The sequence below is a fragment of the Anolis sagrei genome, chromosome 4 (assembly GCF_037176765.1).
Source record: "Anolis sagrei isolate rAnoSag1 chromosome 4, rAnoSag1.mat, whole genome shotgun sequence".
NCBI lineage: Eukaryota > Metazoa > Chordata > Lepidosauria > Squamata > Dactyloidae > Anolis > Anolis sagrei.
The window spans coordinates 116056295-116077846 of record NC_090024.1 but is presented as its reverse complement, the minus strand read 5'-3'; the positions used below and the strand labels follow the sequence as shown (position 1 = coordinate 116077846).

Sequence of the window (21552 nt, the reverse complement as noted above, 5' to 3'; positions counted from 1 at the left end):
GGATAGTTTCTTTTTTGGTATGTGTTAAGGTACAGTAGTCATGACAAATTGATCTAGGTTTTTTGGGTTGCTTTTCTGACAAATTTCTAAACTTATACATGCATATATACGGTATGCTATAGACCAGTTGTAAGTAATACTGTTTCTGTTGGATTGAAGCAAGCACAATATTCATGTTCTGTGCAAAAGTGTTTGCCAAATGCATTATTACAAATGATGTGTACAAAGGAACATCTTGAATAAATAGTTCTGGTTTTAATATAAGCATAAGCATGCATAGAAAACATCCAGTAGTTCACAAAGAACATTGTAGAATTTCTATTTTTTTTAAATAGGCTTCAGTTAGCTTAAGCAAAGCACCATTGCAATAATGACTAAGGTCCAAACATAATACTTGTAGCAGCATTGATATTCAACACATGCACAATTATCCTATGCTTCCAGAACACTCAGATAACAGATATGTTATGCTATTTGCAGAGTTTCTTTTCCACATAGTCTCCTTGTGGAGTGAAAAGGTATAAATAAACAGTAATAATAACAATAATGTTCCTTAACCACATGGAGTGATGAGGAATTATGACTTTAATGTATTTGACAGTCTTATAGAGATGTTGTTAATACCTGTATTGCCTCACATATCTCAAATCTGTACAGGAGTAATGAATTGATAGTTTTGATTCTCACTTCTGAAAGGATCACAAGTTTTTCAATTCCCTGACCAATTTTTCCGCTACAAGAAGGAAATTTAAGTTTCTGCAGAACATTTTGTCAGAACTGATTTATTTATTTACAGTATTTGTATACCACTTTTCTCACCCCGAGGGGGACTCAAAGCGGTTTGATAACTTGGTCTTGTAGGCGTTATCTGGTAGGTTGATCTGACCGCCCGTTCTATTGGATGTGCAGAACAGAGAAGATCTTGTAGGCCACAACACAGAGAATCAGAAGTTAACATTTGATTTCTGGAATGGCAAAGTTAACTCCAAATAGTTTCAAAAGTACTTGTGGCATTGTATAGAGATTTGAAGTTCAGTTTGCTATTCTTTATGCTTAAAATTAAACACTAAGGAGAAAAAAAACCTGTTAATATGGTCTTCATGTATCTCAGCATCTTGGGGATGGGGGAGTGTCAGTGCAAATAATTAACCTGCAGAATGGAGACACTTATTCCTTCTCCATGTGACCATTTCTTATTGGAAAAGGATGCTCCCCATCCCTCAAATTAGGAACCAAAAGTAGAAACAGTAAACTGTTATTGGCAATAAAGTAATGTTTACAACATATATCTGAGTCCTGGCTAGCATCTAGAGCAGTGGTTCTCAACCTGTGGGTCCCCAGGTGTTTTGGCCTACAACTCCCAGAAATCCCAGCCAGTTTACCAATGATTAGGATTTCTGGGAGTTGAAGGCCAAAACATCTGGGGACCCACAGGTTGAGAACCACTGGTCTAGAGAGACCTGAATATGGATAGCAGGAACTGCAGTTCTGCATCTTAGAACTTTGTTGCAGTGTGAAATAGATCCTCTGGAGCAATCTGACCTATTATGCTCTCAATTGTCTTATCTTTCATGATTTTAGAAGAGGATATTTTCCAGGATGCTGAACTGAAAGTGAGATGTTTTAGATTCCAAGAATATGAGTACAATTGAGCTAAAATTAGCAGTGGCTTCTTGGCAATTTTACAGCAGAATTAAAATGATATTCTCATATCCAAACACAAAAAGAGATATATTTTTTAAATAAATTGTATTGAAATATTTTCATGCAGCTTTAGTTCTGTAGAAGACCAAAACATGTTACCCATTAAAATTTAGAAGAAAAATGTTTTGACTGGATTGATTTTCCACCAATATTGGTGATTACATTTACTAGCAACTAAATATTTTGGTGTAGAAACTGGTAATATAGAGGAACAACCACTGCATTTTACCTCCAACTGCAACCTTCATTTAAGGTATGACAAACTTTTGGGATCCACTGGGCACACTGGAAACACGAAGAAGCTCTTGCAAGGTTTGTCAATAAATGAAATGACTAGAGAACACTAGACCTTTATGACCCATCTAAAGCTGTTTTGTATTTATTAAGGAAACACATGATACCAAATGAGATTAGGAATGGTAAGTAAATGCAGAGTATTTATGAGCCCAGCAATGACACACTTTTAAATTGAGGTTAAGGAAGACTACATGTCTGTCTTAAGCGTCCATCTCTTTGGATCTGACATTGGGAAACTAGTGGAAGCAGCCTGCCCTCCTGGTGAAGTCTCTGAGTGTCTGTAGCACCTCCAACAAAGGTTCCATTGATAAATATTCTGGGAACCTGTTATAGAAAGAAAATAAATGTTACTTCCTGGGCGCCAAGTTCAGAGCACTACAGTGTTGCCACACATGCGTCATATAAGATTTCTGAACAGGTTTGGATATGTTGTCAAGAGGGGTTGAAGATTATCAACAGCCATCATTTGATAGTTCGGGACGTAAAAGGCAAGAAGATAACAGGAGCTTCTCTAAATATCCAGTTAGAGCATCTAGTGAAGTATATTGTTTTAACTCACAAATGAGATGGTCTTTTGCGAAGCAGCCAAATGACAAAATAGTTTACATGTTTCTGCACAATATTTCTGTGTATTATAATTTAGGGTTTTTTTTTCTAAAAAAATAAAGGAGTAATATAATTGCAAAAGTTGATAAAGTAAGGAAGGATTTGGGATTATGACTCCAAAACAATCTGCAAAACATTGTCAATTTTGCATCTACCACCTGACTCTCTTCAATGCAAGTTTTCTATCAGGAAGAATAAAAAAGCGTTCTTCTTTTGATAGGGACCTTGTGTGAGTCCTTTACCCTTTTCACCATCAGAATTCTAACAGTGGTGAAACAAGAGCTCCTTGAACAAAAACTTAGCAGGTGCCGGACAAATGCCCAGCCTCAAAGGCAGGAATGAGTGGCTTGTGAGCCAAAAGATCTTTGGAATATTTTGGATTTCTTATATTGAAGTAATAGCTCAGCAGACTACACAACAGAACCTATAAGGATTATGGAAGAGATGAGGAATATCTCTTTGGATATTGAATCTTCCAAAACTGCAATTCTCAAACAGGTCTACACATTATGGTTGATATTTTTTTGTCGTGTCAGGAGCGACTTGAGAAACTGCAAGTCGCTTCTGGTGTGAGAGAATTGGCCGCCTGCAAGGACGTTGCCCAGGGGACGCCCGGATGAATTGATGTTTTTATCATCCTTGTGGGAGGCTTCTCTCATGTCCCCGCATGAGAAGCTGGAGCTGATAGAGGGAGCTCATCCGCCTCTCCCGAACCCGCGACCTATCAGTCTTCAGTCCTGCCGGCACAGGGGTTTAACCCACTGCGCCACCGGGGGCACCATCATGGTTGATGGTGAGGGATCAGAGAACTATACGGTACAGAACTATAGTTCAATATCTGGAGGGCCCCACATTTTTTACCCACAATTGCAGATAATACATTTGAAAAGGAAGTACTTACTGTCCTGCCACCAGTCATTTGATGAAGAACATCCTGAAACTGACTGCCATTTTCATATCTATCCAGTTCTATGGCTGTGTAATTTACATTCGCATCATGGAATAACTTCTTTGCCATGTTGCAGTAAGAGCATGTTGTTTTTGAAAAGATCACTACACAGTTGTCTGATATAGCATCCTGTGTATTAAAACAAAAACTTGTGTGAGCAATTATATGTTATTTTCCCCCCACCAATGGTAAGAAGTTCATATTTTGAATTCCCTTCCCTTCAAGTACAGGGTGAGCCAGCATAACTTCCTTTTTTAAAATGCGCGCCATTCAGTTGGTTGAAGATGTAGCGGAAAGCAAGTTGTTTCATTCGAGAAACGGGAGTATAACGTTTTGTCCTGACATAGTTCAGTCGCCATCATGCGTTGAAACAGTGAAGAGCGTGCTTTTGCCATTGAGGCCTACTTTTTGAGCGGATTTGGAGTGGCCGGCCTGCTGTCCAGATTTGGCCCCTTGTGATTTTTTTCTATGGGGTTTTTTGAAATCCCGTGTTTATGTGAACCGTCCAAGGACCCTACAAGATTTGAAGACCAACATCCAGGAAGAAATTGCCAACATAACGCCTGCTATGTCATAACAAACGGCAGAAATCGGTTTATTCAAGTGTATGGAGAATGGGGGACGTCACCTACCTAATTTGATCTTCAAAGCTACGTAAAACAAAACTTTAGGTATGCACCTACAATATAAAATAAAAAATAAACATTTCTGATTCATACAATGGGTTTTATTAAGTTTTGAAAAAAGGAAGTTATGCTGCCTAACCCTGTATAAGAATTTATACTACAGTGCAATCCTATGCATCTCTACCCAAAAATGAATCCACTCAATTCAAAGGGATTTATCTCTAGGTAAATGCATATAAGATTTACCAAGAGATAGTTCATCATTGTAGAAAACAAGTAACTCGTTTTCTACTTAAGTCTTTTTTTTAGTACCGATAAACTAAGATGCTGAAGACAGTTATTAAGTGCAGGAGAATATTCCATTATGTAGATTGCAATGCTTCTTATCTTTAATCCTGCCTCTCTCTCTCTCTCTCTTTTTTTTTTACAAAAGCCCTGTCATATTCAAGATATCTGTGTATACAATTACAGCTTAAATTAGAAAAATGGAAACCTTTGCTAAAGGAGATAGAAATATATATTATTCTTCGTGTCCTCTGCGAAATCCACACCTATGGGTTTCCCTTCGCGCATGCGCAGAAATCCGGAACATTATAAGTTTGATGAAATAAAAAATGATTATTTTGAGGCTCCGCCCCCCTCCCCGCCCCCTCGTATATATATCCCGCCGTGTGCGGGTGAGCTCTAGTTCATTTTTCCGCGCTAATCAGGCAGCATCTCGGAATGTTCTCTCTCCATTCTACCGGCTGGGCTTGACTTAAGGACTGTTTTTACTACCTCCGTCTCCTCTCCAACCCTGACTCGGACTGGCTGACTACTCTTTTGATTACAGGCTAAGCATGTCTTCTCCTTATTTCAAAAACTGCTCGGCCTGCGGGGCTACCCTCCCCGAGGCCGATAAGCACTCCAAATGCTTACTATGCTTGGGAGAGGCTCATAATCCCCAGTCATGCGACATTTGCCTCAGCTTTACAGCTAGAGCTCGCAAAGGCAGAGATAGCCGTTTGAAAGCGCTGTTATATGAGCGCGCTTTGGCTCCTCAGGCTTCCTCTGCCCCCTCCCATTCCTCCCCAACCCAAGAGCCCCCTCAGCCTTCCTCTCCACGTGCTGGAGATAGGCGAGACCCGGGCCAGGCGAGCGCTTCCTCAGTGGAGCCGCCGAGAAAAAAATCCAAGCCCTCAAAACAAGCTGCGAGGGTGACAAAAACAAAAGAGAAAGCCTCAAAGCAAAAAAAGGGACGGCAACTCACTGGCGAGCAGCCCTTGAGCCCCCCTACCCTGGAACCGATGCCCCATCTCTCCGGTTCCGTCACACAGCTTCAGGATCCCCTTCCCTCCTTGCTCCATTTGGAAGAGCCTTCCTACCTTCCCCCGCTGGAGCTCCTGGATCCGCTGCAAACTGATCCTAATACGGAGCTTTCTCCTCCGCCCCTCCCTCCCTCCCAGTCATCTCCTCTTCCCTCCCCCAGCCCTCCGGATTCGCCGGTACCGAGGGAGACTCCTCCCTCGGAACAGCAAGCTTCAGCAGCACGCGTTCCGCGCCGCCGCCAGCGCTCTCTCTCCCCTTCCCCTCATCCCTCTCCTAGCCCCCACCCTTCTAAAAGGGCCAGACACGAACAATATCATCCTTATAGCCCACAGGATTACCCTTATCACCTCTACCCTCCCCCTCCTCCTTACCCTATGTACCCCTTCTACTATCCCCCTCCCCCCAACCCCACCAGGGACTACAGTGCCCATTATCCACCCCAGTTTGGATACCCACAACCCCCACATGCAGCCCCTACAGCCACACTTTCTCATCCTCCAGAGGAACACATTGCTCCAGACCCCCCCCCAACCACTCCAAGACCCCCTCATTCAGACTCACCAAGAATCAGAGATAGTGGACTTGGAATCAACAGATGAGACTCCACTTATACATGAACCACTCCCAGACCCTGACCCTTCTCCCAAGAACTTGGAAGAATTTAAAAAATTCTCTGCCCTGCTAATAAGGCTAGCTAGGACCCTAAATCTGGCTACACCTGAACCCACAGACACTGTGGTAGACCCCTGCTTTACTTCTACTGAACAACAACAGCCCATGTCTACTGTGTTGCCCACCTTACCATTTCTACTAAAAATTTTAAAAAATACTGGAGTCGCTCCGGCTATGATCCCGGCAACTCCTAAAAGAGCAGAAAATTTATACCGTATTGATCTCTCCGCAGCTTCATGGCTTTCTAAAATGCCTAAAGCAAACTCCATTGTAACTGATGCTCAACCAAAACCTGTCCAAACTAACCAGACCTCTCCCTCTGATAAAGAGGGAAGGAAACTTGACTCCATGGCCAAGAAATTCTATTCCTCAGCATGCTTGTTTGCACGCATGGCTCATTATGGGGTTTATATGAGTGTATATCAAACCCACCTATGGAACAAAATATCACCCTACCTGGAACTGTTACCTCCAGCTGATCAGCCACTGGCTCTAGCTTTTAAGCAAGAGGCCCTACTTTTGTCATCTTTACAAAAGGATCTTGCAAGAAATACAGCAGACACTGCTGGCAAACTCATTGCAGGCTCGGTGGCCCTTCGCCGTCATGCCTGGCTAAGGGCTGCTATCCTCTCTCAATCACAACGCAACCTCATCGAAAACCTGCCTATGGACGAAGCAGGACTTTTCAACCCGGAGACTGATTCGCAACTCGAGCATTCTCATAAAATGAAACAAACGGTCTTCAAATATGACCAACAACCTCACTCTTACCAACGCCAACGATGGGGCTCATATTACTACCGCCCTCATTACTACAACAGACCTTATAACACCTCCTTCTACAGAGGACGACAGAGATCTTACACCCAGTCTACAGCCCCGAGACGGCCTCAGCTTCCTTTCAGAGGTCAGTACCGTGGTACCAGACCCTCCAATAACAATAAACGTCGTTTTTAGCACATCACTAACCATTACCACTCATCCTTCCATACACACACCACCATTCACATACTTCAATAGACTACAGCCGTTTCTTCCAGCATGGCAATCTATCACCACAGATGCCTGGGTTTTGGACATAATTGAAAGAGGATATGCGATAGAGTTTGACACATACCCACCTGTTGGAAAGGTCCTCCTTACACAACCCTCCCAGGAGATTTGGGAAGAGATACACTCGCTCCTTCAAAAGGGCGCCATATCTCCCAACCCCACACACAATACCGACACCTGCTTTTTTTCTCGATACTTCCTAATAGACAAGAGGGACGGGGACTACGCCCCATCCTAGATCTTCGTAGGCTTAATACCTTCATCACACCACGCAAATTCCGCATGGTTACACTTCCTAACATACTACCCTTCATCCCACCGGGAGCGTGGCTAGCGACGGTGGATCTACAAGATGCCTACTTCCATATCTCAATTAGGAACTCCCATCGCAGGTTCCTCACCTTTGCAGTGCAAGACAAACACTTCTCGTTCAACTCCCTCGCGTTTGGCTTGTCCACCGCACCCAGAGTGTTTACAAAATGCATGTCAGTCATAGCGGCGCACCTCCGCCAACAAAACATCGTGGTTTTTCCTTACCTGGATGACTGGTTATTTTGTTCTATATCAAAAATGCAACTGTGCAAAGATATTCATTACGCCTTATCTCTCTTACAGGACTTGGGTCTGGTTGTGAACCAGGAAAAATCCCATCTCACCCCAACCCAACGAATCCAGTTCATCGGAGCCATCATAGACTCCACCCTCCAAAAGGCCTTCCTTCCAGACGACCGTTTCACCAACCTTCAGCAATCAATCCTAAATCTCCAACAATCCCGTCGGGCCTCGGCCTGGGCTATCCAGTCTATCCTTGGACACATGTCATCTACCACAAATGTAACCCCATTTGCCCGCCTAAAGATGAGGCCGCTGCAGAGATGGTTCATCAAGTCATTCGACCCCCTACGAGAATCTCAATCCCGAATCCTATACCCACCCCACTCCGTCCTCCACTCCCTCTCATGGTGGACAAAGCAATACAATGTTCAATCGGGTATGCCTTTCACCCAACCTCACCCATCCATGTCCCTCACGACAGACGCCTCCAACTCGGGCTGGGGAGCACACCTCAAAGGTTTCAAAGTGAGCGGCCACTGGTCCCCTCAGGACCGAAACCTACATATAAACGCACTCGAGATGATGGCGGTAGAAAAGGCCCTCAGAGCCTTTGTCCGCATCGTTTCGAACCGCAAACTCCAAATTGTGACAGACAACACTGCAGTCAAATACTACATCAACAAACAAGGGGGAACACGCTCTCACACCTTACTAGCCATATCGACACGAATTTGGGAATGGTGCATACAGAGGAACATCCTCCTCACAGCCATCCACCTACCAGGCCAGGACAACATACTGGCGGACTCTCTAAGCAGGTCCTCAAAGAACAACCACGAGTGGCAACTACATCCCACACAATTCAAAACTCTCACCCACAAATGGGGCACCCCCAGCATAGACCTATTCGCATCCCCTGTAAACACACATTGCCCTCTCTACTGCGCAAGGCTCCGCCCTCACTCATCCCCAGGTTGTCTAGGAGACGCCTTTCTGTTCCTATGGTCTCCAGGCCTCCTTTACCTATTCCCACCTCTCCCTCTCCTATCCCCAGTCATAGCCAAGATAATTCAGGACAATACCGATTGCATCCTGATCACCCCCTGGTGGCCGCGTCAGCACTGGTTTGCTCCTCTCCTCTGCATCTCCAACAAGGAGTTCCTCCGCCTCCCCCCAACCCCGGACCTTCTCTCAATAGAGAACGGCCTGGTCCTCCATCCGGACCTCCACTCCCTTTCCCTAACGGCGTGGAGGATCAAACCACAATGAACCTATCCGACGATGTTTCCAGAATTCTGTTGGCCGCCCATAAACCTACCACTAAAAAGTCATATCATTATAAGTGGTCATCTTTTCAAAAGTATACTCAAACAGTGGGCTACACGCCCACCTCAGCACCTATTTCGGTGATACTAGATTTCCTTGTTACCCTTTCTAACAAGAATTTCTCCCTTTCCTCGGTTAAGTGCTACTTGGCAGCAATCTCTTCTGTTCGCAGGAAATTCGGCTTGCCGTCCCTTTTTCAAGACAACCTTGTCCAGTTGTTCCTCAAGGGCTATAAAAACGTTCACCCTCCTACGTCCCTTCCTTCACCTCAGTGGAGCCTAGAGTTAGTATTATCCCAGTTGTCAAAACCGCCCTTTGAACCTATGGCCTCTGCCGACATTTCCCACTTGTCTTGGAAAACGGCATTTCTCGTGGCCATTACGTCTGCTAGGCGATCGAGTGAGTTGACAGCTCTACGCTCAGACCCTCCATACATTAGGTTCCATGACGACAAGGTGGTCCTCCGGACCGATGTTACGTTTTTGCCCAAAGTTGTTTCTCATTTCCATATGTCACAAGATATTGTTCTCCCGGCCTTTTTCCCTAACCCATCCTCCCCGTTGGAGGTAGCGTTACACTCCCTTGATGTTAAGAGAGCACTCTCCTTTTATCTACATAGGACCTCCACCTCTAGGAAGTCCCCTAAGTTGTTTTTGAAATACAGAAAAGACATGCTGGGCCACCCTATATCATCTCAAGGGTTGGCCTCTTGGATTGTTTCGACGATCCAACTAGCTTACCAATTGGCAAAGAAAGAACCTCCTTCTCACATTGTGGCTCACTCGACACGTTCGGTGTCCACGTCCCAAGCTTTTCTTCGAGGAGTCCCCTTGGACCAAATCTGTAGAGCAGCCACGTGGTCTACTCCCTCCACGTTTGTCTCCCACTACAAGTTGGACATACAAGCAAAGAAAGACGCTGCTTTTGGCAGAGCCGTCCTCTTCTCCTGCGTGGCATGACCCACCTCCAGGTCAGTAGCTTGCTATTCACCCATAGGTGTGGATTTCGCAGAGGACACGAAGAATAAATTTAGGTTGCTTACCTGTAACCGTATTTCTTCGAGTGTCCATCTGCGAAATTCACACAACCCGCCCTTCCTCCCCTCTGTCATGCCTCTAGACCTAGCTGTGATTAGCGCTGGGGAACTAGAGCTCACCCGCACACGGCGGGATATATATACGAGGGGGCGGGGAGGGGGGCGGAGCCTCAAAATAATCATTTTTTATTTCATCAAACTTAGAATGTTCCGGATTTCTGCGCATGCGCGAAGGGAAACCCATAGGTGTGAATTTCGCAGATGGACACTCGAAGAAATACGGTTACAGGTAAGCAACCTAAATTTCTTCATACTTGCATATTAGGGGAGAAAGACCTGTCCTCTCCTAGGCATTAGTAGTATTGAACTAAAACCAGTTGAGTCAATATGAATAATTGACTAGTGTGTTTTCAGCACAACTTTATTAATCTGTATTTAAAGAAAGAAGAATAAACCTACCGCTTCAAAGTATCTGTCCATCCTGAATGAAGCCAAGATAACTATTCAATATTGAGAAGTAACTATGGCTCCCATTACAAGCCACTTTCTATTCTAAATATTCATTTGTAATATTGTTATCTCACTGTGTGTTAATGGAGGACCTTCTTGCGGCAACACCGGAGGCACTCCAAGTGGCCAGATACTGGTCAAAGGACATTTAACCAGCTACCAAACTCACAAGTTGTGTATTTTTCTGTTTGTTTGCTTTGTTCTGTTAGAAATGTAATATAATGGACTGGCTGCTCTGACACGACAAATAAATAAATAACTGTGTGTTAATATGTCCGTACAAATACAATCAATTTAAACAGACTAAAAGGCATATTTGGACAGAATTGTTAGGCCCCAAAGGCTTCAATAAGCAGCCATGTTTCAACATGGTGCTAAAATGGCAACCAAAGCCAAGGTGCCATAGCCGAGGAGGCCTTCAACCCTTAGGCAGGCTTATATTGTTAACTAGGGCTGGGCGGTTTCGTTTCGTTAATTCGTAATTCGTTAAAAATTCATTATTTTTTTTGTTAATGAAGCGATAACGAATTATTCTGGAGCAACTTAAAAATGAAACGAATTTTTCAATTCGTTTCGTAAATGTATTCGTTAACGAAACGAATGTATTCGTTAACGAAACGAATTTCGTTATGTATTCGTTTCGTTATTGGTTTGAGGTCGTTTCGTTATTATTTCCGCATGTCTGGGGCAAGTTTTATAGTTGTTTTTTGTTTAATTAGTGAAAAAAAATTATAATATCACACCAACAGTCAACAACAGAGGGAGAGGGAAGCTTCAGAAGTTCCCCCTGTCCCATTTGGAGGTTTTTTAGCGTATTGCGCGGTCGCGTCCACCATTAACGAATCAATTCGTTATTGTTTCGTTATTGTTTTGTAATTTTTTTACCATTTACGAAATTTCGTAAATATCGAACTTTTTTTAAAAAAAAATTCGGAATTCTTTTAAATATCGAAACGCAAAATACTCCAAAAAACGAATCGATTTTAGAAACAAATTTTTCCATTGTTACCCAGGCCTATTGTTAACAACTGTCTATGTAAAACAATTCAAAGAATGCAAGATAATGAGTCCTACTAAGTTTACAGGAAAAACAGCACTCTAACTATAAACATATGGACCTTTATCTTTCTCGAATAAGACTTATTTGTACCAATAGATTTCATGAGTCCATCATGAAATCCTTCAGATTTATGTTAGTTGCAACAGAAACATCACATGGAATGATAAATCCAGTAGCTACTCCCAATTGGTATAGACCCATGGGATTTACATAAGTGTTAATATTATCCAGCAATTGCTTCAGTAGGTCTTGCTGGGACTGACAATTGTATTCTGGTCAACATAATCATCATCATCTTCACTCACCTTTATGTGGTTAGCAGTAACAGTATTCGATAAGTCTGTAGTAACGGATGTACTGTTTCCCATTCTAAAATAAAACCAATAATAGTCGATTACAATCATGGCTTGCAGAATTTTGTTAATCTTATAAACTGTATTACGGTCACAACCCTATACTTACTTATTTATTTAATTTCAAATATTTGTACCCCGCCCTTTTCTACCCAGGGCGGCTTATAGCCAGCAATGATTTGATGCCCCCATATACAATATAATAAAATACAATAATTACATACAAGTAAAAACATTAAATTAATTCAAATTAAAAATTGTTTTAAAGTATTACTGGCTGGTTGGCCTCATCTAAACCGAATTCTCCGAGTTACTCAATTGAGTAGCCGAGTTACTCAATCAGAAGCTTGTCCATAATCCATTTTCCATAGCGTTGTCATCAGCAGTAAACCTATTGAGCTCCAGGACTCGGTAGTCATATACAGAATGGGTATAATGTTCAACCAGAAAAGAATAGGAAAAAAGCATATACCAGCAATTGTATTTTTTCATTCATTTTTAAAGCAACCTCATAATGCATTCCTCCAATTGTCGTTAGGACTCCATGTTTCCACCATCCTTTGTCATGTCTAGGGCTGAAAGGAGCTGTTGGTGAATTAAATCTGGCAACCAAATGTTTCCCATCTCTAATAAATAAATAAATACATAAATAAGGGAATCCTATAGTATTCAAAGATCCAATACGTTCAACGGGGCTTACTTTTGGGCAACTGCTACAGGATTTCAGCCTACCGAAGTGTAAATATGTAACCTAAATGAGAGCATGTTAGATTACAGTATAATTATGCACCTGTATTTCCAGCAGGAATTTATTGAAAGATAAACTGAACATACACAATTTTAAGCTATATTTGGAGAACAAGGAGTTAGGTTAGTTGCAACTTGAGGCTACCGCTACTTCTATATAAATAAAAATGTAATGTTTGTTTGTGGGATTAACGTAACTCAAAAACCATTGGATGAATTGAATAGCATACACCTAACAACACAAGGAGTCATCATCACTCTAAAAAAATGATTTTGTCATTTGGGAGTTGTAGTTGTTGGGATTTATAGTTCACCTATAATCAATAGCAGTCTGAACCCCATGAATGACAGAATTTGGGCAAACTTCCCACACAGAATCCCCATGACCAACAGAAAATATTTAAGGCCATCCAGTCCAATTCCCTTCACCAGGGCAAGAAAACGTAATCAAAGCCCTCCTGACAAAGAGCCAGCCAGCCATAGATATAGATAGATATGATTCACACACACAGTATCATAGATTTGAAAGGGACCCCTAAAGAAGGACAATTATATGTTACATATCCCAGAGTAGGCAAACTAGAAAATCTCCACATCAACACTGACAAAGAAACAATAAGAAATACTGTTTACCCACAAGCATAAAGACATCACATATATTAGTAACCAACACTTTCTCATTACTTTATTTTCCAGATCACCAGTCTGGGCCATAGCAATGCGTGGCAGTGAAAGGCTAGTATTCAATAAGATGATTTCCAGAGTTTAGAAGTAATTCTTGCCTCCCAAATTTAGCAACATGGATATGAGCTACTTGATCTCTCCAGAGTATGAACTGACTTAAGCAACACATCAAAATTTGAAAGCTAACATGATTTGGACTTACCTGCTATTATAGCTGTTTTTTTCTGGCAGGGTAGTCCAACCTTTCAAACAGACAAACTCACTCTTGAATTCCCTGCTCAAATGTACTGCAGAGCCTTCACTGTGGTATGCCTAACTATTCCCCTTACAGCAGTTTTGAGGGAAGATCGTGGAAAATTCCTTTTTGTGAACACAACTTCCCATGTGATCTTGGGAGAGCTTGAACCAATAAGGTGTAATGTTTTTCCCCAAAATACATGGAATTTTTTTTATCATAACTCACGGAAAATTTCCAAATGCTTGCAGATATATTATGTATTTACATTCTTCTTTACTTTTTTCCAGATTGGAACAGATATTTCTCTCAAGGTAGATAAAACTTATGTTGTTATGTGTCCACGATATCAGCAATTATCTTTAGTTATCACACAGGTTTCTGAACTGTGATTTTAATATTAATATTTAACATCATACAATATGTGTTGCCTGTCAAGTTACGGTGACTCCATGACTTTTATAGAGCTTTCTTACACAAGGAGGTATTTTTGCCAGTTCCTCCTTCAGAAATATGGCTCAGAGCACTTGGGATTCATTAGCTCAGTGGTTCTCAACCTGGGGTCCCCAGATGTTTTTGGCCTTCAACTCCCAGAAATCCTAACAGCTGGTAAACTGGCTGGGATTTCTGGGAGTTGTAGGCCAAAAACATCTGGGGACCCCAGGTTGAGAACCACTGCGCTGTTACCGATCCAAGTATTAACCAGGGATAATCCTGTTTAGCCTTTAAGATCACATGGGGTCTGATTCTATATACGAGGGGTATTTTTAAAGTAAGGTCCGTTTTGTTGTAAACACTAGTAGTTCACGCGCATATCGCAACGAGCACGTGCGTCGTGTACTGGCATGCCTCGGGAACAACTGTGCTCAGTTTCCGCTCTGTAGCTAACCTGTACAGTTCTGTTCTGTGCTTTAAAAATGTTTAAGACTATCAACTCACCCTCCGCATGTGAGGTTCGCTCAGCGATACGGTTTTTGTCAGCAAGGAACTTGCCTGCTGCAGAAATTCATCAACAGATTTGTGAAGTGTACGGTGATACTGTTATGAGTGAAAGCAAAGTGCGTAAGTGGGTACGACAATTCAAAGATGGCCGTGACAACGTCCATGATGAGGACCGCTCTGGTCGCCCTTCTTTGATTACAGATGATTTGGTGGCTTCAGTTGAAGCGAGGATTCGTGAGAACAGGCGCTTCACAATAACAGGTCTCTCAAACGAATTCCTGACGTGTCGAGATCAGTGCTTTACAACATTGTTTCTGAACACCTAAAGTTTAGGAAACTGTGCTCCCACTGGGTCCCGAAACTCCTAACAGAGGACCACAAAAACCAAAGATTTGAGTGTGCTATCAAATCAAATCGTCGCTAATCAAAGAAGGGCGACCCAGAATATCAAGGAGAAAAATCCCACAATATCTGCTTCAAACTGAGTTATCTGAGTCCGCAATGCCATATATTCCAGTTCAAAGCAGAGGCCCCTTCCACACAGCTGAATAAAATCCCACATTTTCAGTTTTGAACCGAGATACACGGAAGTGTGGACTCTGGGCCCTTCCACACAGCCCTATATCCCATTATCTGCTTTGAACTGGGTTATCAGAGTCCACACTCAGATAATGTGGGATTTCTTGTCTTGATATTCTGGGATATAGGGCTGTGTGGAAGGGCCCTCTGATAACCCAGTTCAAAACAGATATTGTGGGATATATGCCTTGATATTCTGGGATATAGGGCTATGTGGAAGGGCCCTAAATACACACTGCCAGAAAATCTGGGATAAGTAGATGATCAGGGATCAGATACTGGGATTTAAGGCAGTGCAGATCCAGCCTTAGGGCACTTCTAGAAAGCCATAGAGCCCAGAATATAAAGGCAGATTATTATTATTATTATTATTAAACTTTATTTGTACCCCGCTAGCATCTCCCAAAGGATTCGATGCGGCTTACACAGGCCGAGGCCTCAACAACACAACATAACAATACAATCAAGCAAATCAAACAATTAAAACAAAATAAAGCAAAGTAAACAACAGGCACAGTACATTAAAACACAATAAAACTGGGCCGGGCCAAAAGGTGGGTACAAGGATTAAAAGTGCTGATTTGACAGGAGGTGTATAAAGGGTTTCTAGGGCAAGTGCAATGTGCGGTGTGCAGCAATCATTGGTTGTGGTAAAGTGCTTGTGGGACTCGGTAGTGGAGATTTCCTAATCTGTGAAGGTGCATCGGAAAAGTCAGGTTTTTAAGTTCTTTCTGAAGATAGCCAATGAAGGGGCCTGTCTAAGGTCTTTGGGGAGGGTGTTCCAGAGTTGGGGGGCCACTACGGAAAAGGCCCTGTCCCACGTCCCCACCAAGCGCGCTTGCGATGCCGGTGGGATCACGAGCAGGGCCTCTCCAGATGACCGAAGAGAACGCGAGGGTTCGTAGATGGAAATGCGGTCACGCAGGTAGGCTGGTCCCAAACCGTTCAGGGCTTTGTAGGTAAGCACCTGCACCTTAAATTGGGCTCGGAATATAAACGGGAGCCAGTGGAGTTCCTTAAACACATTATCTGCTTTGAACTGGGTTAACTGCGTCCACACTGCCATATATTCCAGTTCAAAGCAGATAATGTGGGAGTTTCTGCCTTGATAAGTTTGGAAAAAAGGAAGTTATGCTGCCTCACCTTGTACATGCTCAGAGGCACTCTATTCCCTCCAGATTGGAACTGAAGTTACACCTTCAAAGAGACTTCACTGCCAAATCGTACCTTTTTCTTTGCTTGCACTACAGGACGAGTTAGGAACACAGTGTTCTCCTGCGATGTAAGCGAGGGCCCATCCACACAGCCCCAAATCTGCTTTGAACTGGGTTATCCGAGTCCACACTCTGATAATGTGGGATTTTCTGCCTTTATATTTTGGGATATAGGCCTGTGTGGAAGAGTCTTCCGAGAGACCCAAGCTGAGCGCGGCAACAATGCGCATGCGTACCCAAAACGGCCTGTCAACAGAGGTAAGACAGAGTGAAGGCAAAAGGCCTACTTGAGAAGGCAAAGGCCCGACGGGATGCCACCCACCTGAGCCAAGAGCAGCGACGCAGCTCCCGCCTCAGCAGCGCTCTCAGCGCCATGGACAAGCCTCGAAAAGGACCCCAAGAAAGCTGGGCGGCGATTGGGTCCTCTTTCCGCGCAGGCGTCAGCGAGGGCAGCCCTGCGGGGTCCTCTTTCCTCTGTTGCTTTCTCTGCGCACGCGCAGGACGGTGGCTGGGCCAGTCGGGCGGTCCGTGAGGCAGCTCGCGCGGTGGCTCGCGCTCGGTCGGTTTGTTTGTTTCCCTGTCAGCGAAGGCCGGGGGCGCGTGAGGGGAGCCTTGAAGGAAGGAGCGCGCTCTCGGCAGTCGCGAGCGAGAGAGAGCGCGACTGACTGACTGACTGACTGACTGAAAGAAGGAAGGAAGGAAGGGGTGAAGGCGGCAGGCGGAAGCCATGGCGGACGTCCTGAGCGTGCTGCGCCAGTACAACACGCAGAAGAAGGAGATCGTGGTCAAAGGGGACGAGGTGATCTTCGGCGAGTTCTCCTGGCCCAAGAACGTCAAGACCAACTATGTCATCTGGGGGTGAGTCGGAGGGAGGGAGGGGCGGGCCAGGAGGAGGAGGAAGGGGAGGGTGCCTCGCCAGGTGCCTTCAGTGGAGAAAAGGGACTGCCACACTGCGGGATGGATGCAGTTCCAGACCACTTTAGAAGCTATAGAGTTGAACCTCCCTAACTTTCTCTGCCAAAGACTGCAGGGGGCCTCATCATCATCACCATCATCAACAACAATATATTTATTTACTCAGTTCTTGTGGGTTTTTTCGGGCAATATGGCCATGTTCTAGAGGCATTTCTCCTGACGTTTCGCCTGCATCTATGGCAAGCATCCTCAGAGGTGAGGTCTGCTGGAATTGGGAAAAAAGGGGGTTTATATATCTGTGGAATGACCAGGGTGAGACAAAGGACTCTTGTCTTCTGGAGCTAGATGTGAATGTATTGTCGAAGGCTTACATGGCTGGAATCACTAAGTTCTTGTGGGTTTTTTTGGGCTATATGGCCATGTTCTAGAGGCATTTTTCCTGACGTTTCGCCTGCATCCTCACTACCTCTGAGGATGCTTGCCATAGATGCAGGCGAAACGTCAGGAGAGAATACCTCTAGACCGTGGCCATATAGCCCGAAAAAACCCACAAGAACCTAGGTGTGAATGTTTCAACTGACCACCTTGATTAGCATACAATGGGCTGATTGTGCCTGGAGCAAACTTTTGTTGAGAGGTAATTAGATGTCCCTGCATCTATGGCAAGCATCCTCAGAGGTGAGGTCTGCTGGAGCTGGGGAAAAGGGGGGTTTATATATCTGTGGAATGACCAGGGTGAGACAAAGGGCTTTTGTAAGTTGGGCTAGGTGTGGATCTTTCAACTGACCACCTTGATTAGCATACAATGGGCTGACTGTGCCTGGAGCAAACTCTTCTTGAAAGGTGATTAGATGTCCCTGCCTGTTTTTCTATCTGCTGTTTTTGCTGTTGCAATTTTAGAATTTTTTAATACTGGTAGCCAGATTTTGTTCATTTTCATGGTTTCTTCCTTTCTGTTGAAATTGTCCACATGTTTGTGGATTTCAATGGCTTCTCTGTGTAGTCTGACATGGTGGTTGTGAGAGTGGTCCAGCATTTTTGTGTTCTCAAATAAAATGCTGTGTCCAGGTTGGTTCATCAGGTGCTCTGCTATGGCTGATTTCTCTGGTTGGAGTAGTCTGCAGTGCCTTTCATGTTCCTGGATTCGTGTTTGGGCAATGCTGCGTTTGGTGGTCCCTATGTAGACTTGTCCACAGCTGCATGGTATACGGTAGACTCCTGCAGAGGTGAGAGGATCCCTCTTGTCCTTTGCTGAACGTAGCATTTGTTGGATTTTCTTGGTGGGTTTGTAGATTGTTTGTATGTTGTGTTTCCTCATCAGCTTCCCTATGCGGTCAGTGGTTCCCTTGATGTATGGCAGGAACACTTTTCCTCTGGGTGGATCTTCATCTTGACTCTCATGGCTTGTTCTTGGTCTTGCAGCTCTTCTGATGTCTGAGGTGGAATATCCATTGGCCTGTAGAGCCCAGTTGAGGTGGTTCAGTTCATCATCAAAAAATTCTAAAATTGCAACAGCAAAAACAGCAGAGAGAAAAACAGGCAGGGACATCTAATCACCTTTCAAGAAGAGTTTGCTCCTGGCACTGTCAGCCCATTGTATGCTAATCAAGGTGGTCAGTTGAAAGATTCACACCTAGCCCAACTTACAAAAGCCCTTTGTCTCACCCTGGTCATTCCACAGATATATAAACCCCCTTTTTCCCAATTCCAGCAGACCTCACCTCTGAGGATGCTTGCCATAGATGCAGGTGAAAGGTCAGGAGAGAATGCCTCTAGAACAGGGGTCCTCAAACTATGGCCCGGGGGCCAGATGCGGCCTTCCAGGGTCATTTACCCGGCCCTCGCTCAGGGTCAACCTAGGTCTGAAATGACTTGAAAGCACACAACAACAACAACAATCCTATCTCATCAGACAAAAGCAGGTCCATGTAACCAAAACATGTGTTTTTATTACTAAAACAATTAGCTACTCTTCTTTCTCATTGAAGAGCTGTTGTGATGAGATGAATAATGTAACATAATTATATCGTTTCCTCTTCCTTATTATTGCCTTTGCTTGAAGCAATCTTTCCATCTTGATCATAAAATGTAAAGGGTGGTGTCTGCCCTAACCCAAACATTTAGGCATAAATTCCCAGGGTTGTTTCATACAGTATGCAAAGGGAAACCCTGGTTGAACTGGATAGGCTACGCCTGAGCTGATCTAGCAACTCACTGTACACTTATCTGGGAATAATTCCTAATGGTTTTTGTTTCTTTAAAGGCATAGGCGTGCACATTTGGAATATCAATATACAAAGGGGATCTTGTGGTATCTCAGAGACTTAACTGAGAGAAGTGTGTTGGTAGTATAAGCTTTCATGTTTGAAATCTACTTCCACAGATGCATGAATTTGACAGTTGCCACTCAGCCTTCCCATGTAGTCCAGTTTCCCTATGATTACTACAGCTCCTCCTGTGTCAGCCTCTTTGATGACACTGTTAAGAATTTTCCTGAGACTGTATATAGCATCTTATTCCTTGTGGCTGAACTTATTTAGTAAATTATATTTCTTATTAATTTCTGTCTTGGAATGATGATGGAAACATTCTAGTTCTGTGCATCTGAAGAAGTAGAGGTTGTCTACAAAAACTTATGGTACCAACATCTTTCTCTCACTTAATCTCCAAGGTGCTGCAAGACCTCTTTGCATACTGGCATTTATGTATCAAAGTCAGCTGCAATTAGATTAACTTTCATCCTGTAAAAGATAGTGGTGACTAATTCATCTGATTTGCCCTATTGCTTTAGAAAAGAACCCAGAATTCAATAAATGAAACCAAATATATGCAATCAGGAAAATGTAGCTAAATCATTTGCTCACTTAACAATTTTATCTATAGGATGTATTCGTTTGTTAAAGTCACACGTGTAACATGGACAGTTACCCATTATTAGATGTACTATCAACTAGGTGCACAGGATCCAAATAATAAATGTCTCCTTTTTCATTTGCTTTGCCGAATTCTTAGTTTTGCTTTTGATCTTAGAATTGCCTATTGTGTTATCAGCCATATGTTATATTATAAAAGGCTTTTGTGAAGAGAAAGGTAGGGACAAACAACAAGTGGGATGAATCAATTACAGTTGTGATCAAACAATGCATGTACCTAGGCTGTTACACTGGAGATTCTAGATAACTTTTGTGGGATATTGTAGGAAGAATTCTACAAGTTGTGGAGTAGGCAGAATGTTGGTATTCTCAACAGGCATAGTATTTTCATATTTCCAAACATCTATTGGGTTAAACTGATTTAAATCATGGTGATTTTTTTTCAAAGTTTGATTCTGATTTAAATTGTGATTCACATTGATACTATATTGTGTGTATCCTAACTAATAATAAAATATGATTATCATACTTTGCTACTTTTGGTTGAATCCCACCTTTTAAAACAAAAGAACCAAGAAAAATGTAGGGACAACGATTGATCGATTGAAGCAAGCCATAATAGGCACTAGGCAGTGTATTTTTAAAAGCTGATGCTGAAATCCCTACAGTTGTTCATTTAATTGTAATGTCCTGATTGAATCAGTGGACATGGTATGCCTTTTAAAAAATCCAACCTGTTGAAAGCTTATTTTATATACTATCTTTTGAGCTACCATGATCACCAGTCTTCAAATTGGCAACTCTGGTTTTATTATATAGAGATTGTTGTCTAGAAATATAACACTCATAATTGTCTCATAGAAGTTACGTAACAGAAGTATTGTAATAGTCTACAAATATGGTGCTATTGTTTTGAACTGTATTTTCAAGTTTAGCTGAGTTGGTTTACAAGCTGAGAAGAATGTACTCTGGTGGTAATAAATTGGGGGAAAGTTAAAGGTTTTGTGGAGTGAAGTGGAGACTCACCAACATAAGCCAACATATGGTTAGCCATTACAAAACTATTTCCAATGCATTGTGTGTATCTGTGTTTCTTCCATTAGTGGGTCATTGATGTAACAATTTGCAGGAGATGCCGCCTTGTCAGATTGTTGCACAAAAACAACCTTGCCTTGTGGCATCTTTACAGTTCATAAAGTTTTATTTCATTTAAATCTTAGTGGACTGTTACTTACAATATATGAATGCTTATCCAAGCAAAACACTTGATACTGCATTTGATTTCCCCATGATTTTATCTTATTAATT

General features: G+C 42.9%; 2 protein-coding genes across 3 annotated transcripts in view; one reads left to right on the top strand and one right to left on the bottom strand.

The window, feature by feature from the left end:
- Positions 1 to 235: 235 nt before the first annotated feature.
- On the bottom strand, positions 236 to 16706 carry GLRX2 (glutaredoxin 2). Of its 2 annotated transcripts, none has more exons than XM_067467603.1 (4): positions 16470 to 16706; positions 12008 to 12071; positions 3509 to 3685; positions 236 to 2325 (listed from the first exon to the last, which is right to left on the bottom strand). In XM_067467603.1, the coding sequence occupies exons 2-4, from the start codon at positions 12068 to 12070 to the stop codon at positions 2179 to 2181; spliced, it is 387 nt and encodes a 128-aa protein (XP_067323704.1). In that variant the 5' UTR covers position 12071; positions 16470 to 16706; the 3' UTR covers positions 236 to 2178. The 2 variants fall into 2 exon arrangements, with proteins under 2 accessions (XP_067323704.1, XP_067323703.1); XM_067467602.1 differs by lacking the exon at positions 16470 to 16706 and adding an exon at positions 13689 to 13813.
- Positions 16707 to 16946: 240 nt separating this feature from the next.
- The window catches only part of CDC73 (cell division cycle 73), a 164717-nt gene continuing 160111 nt past the window's right edge, over positions 16947 to 21552 (top strand). The window contains exon 1 of the mRNA XM_060774537.2: positions 16947 to 17314. Coding sequence (XP_060630520.1) covers positions 17184 to 17314 — 131 coding nt within the window. The 5' untranslated portion in view covers positions 16947 to 17183. The remainder of the gene's footprint in view (positions 17315 to 21552) is intronic.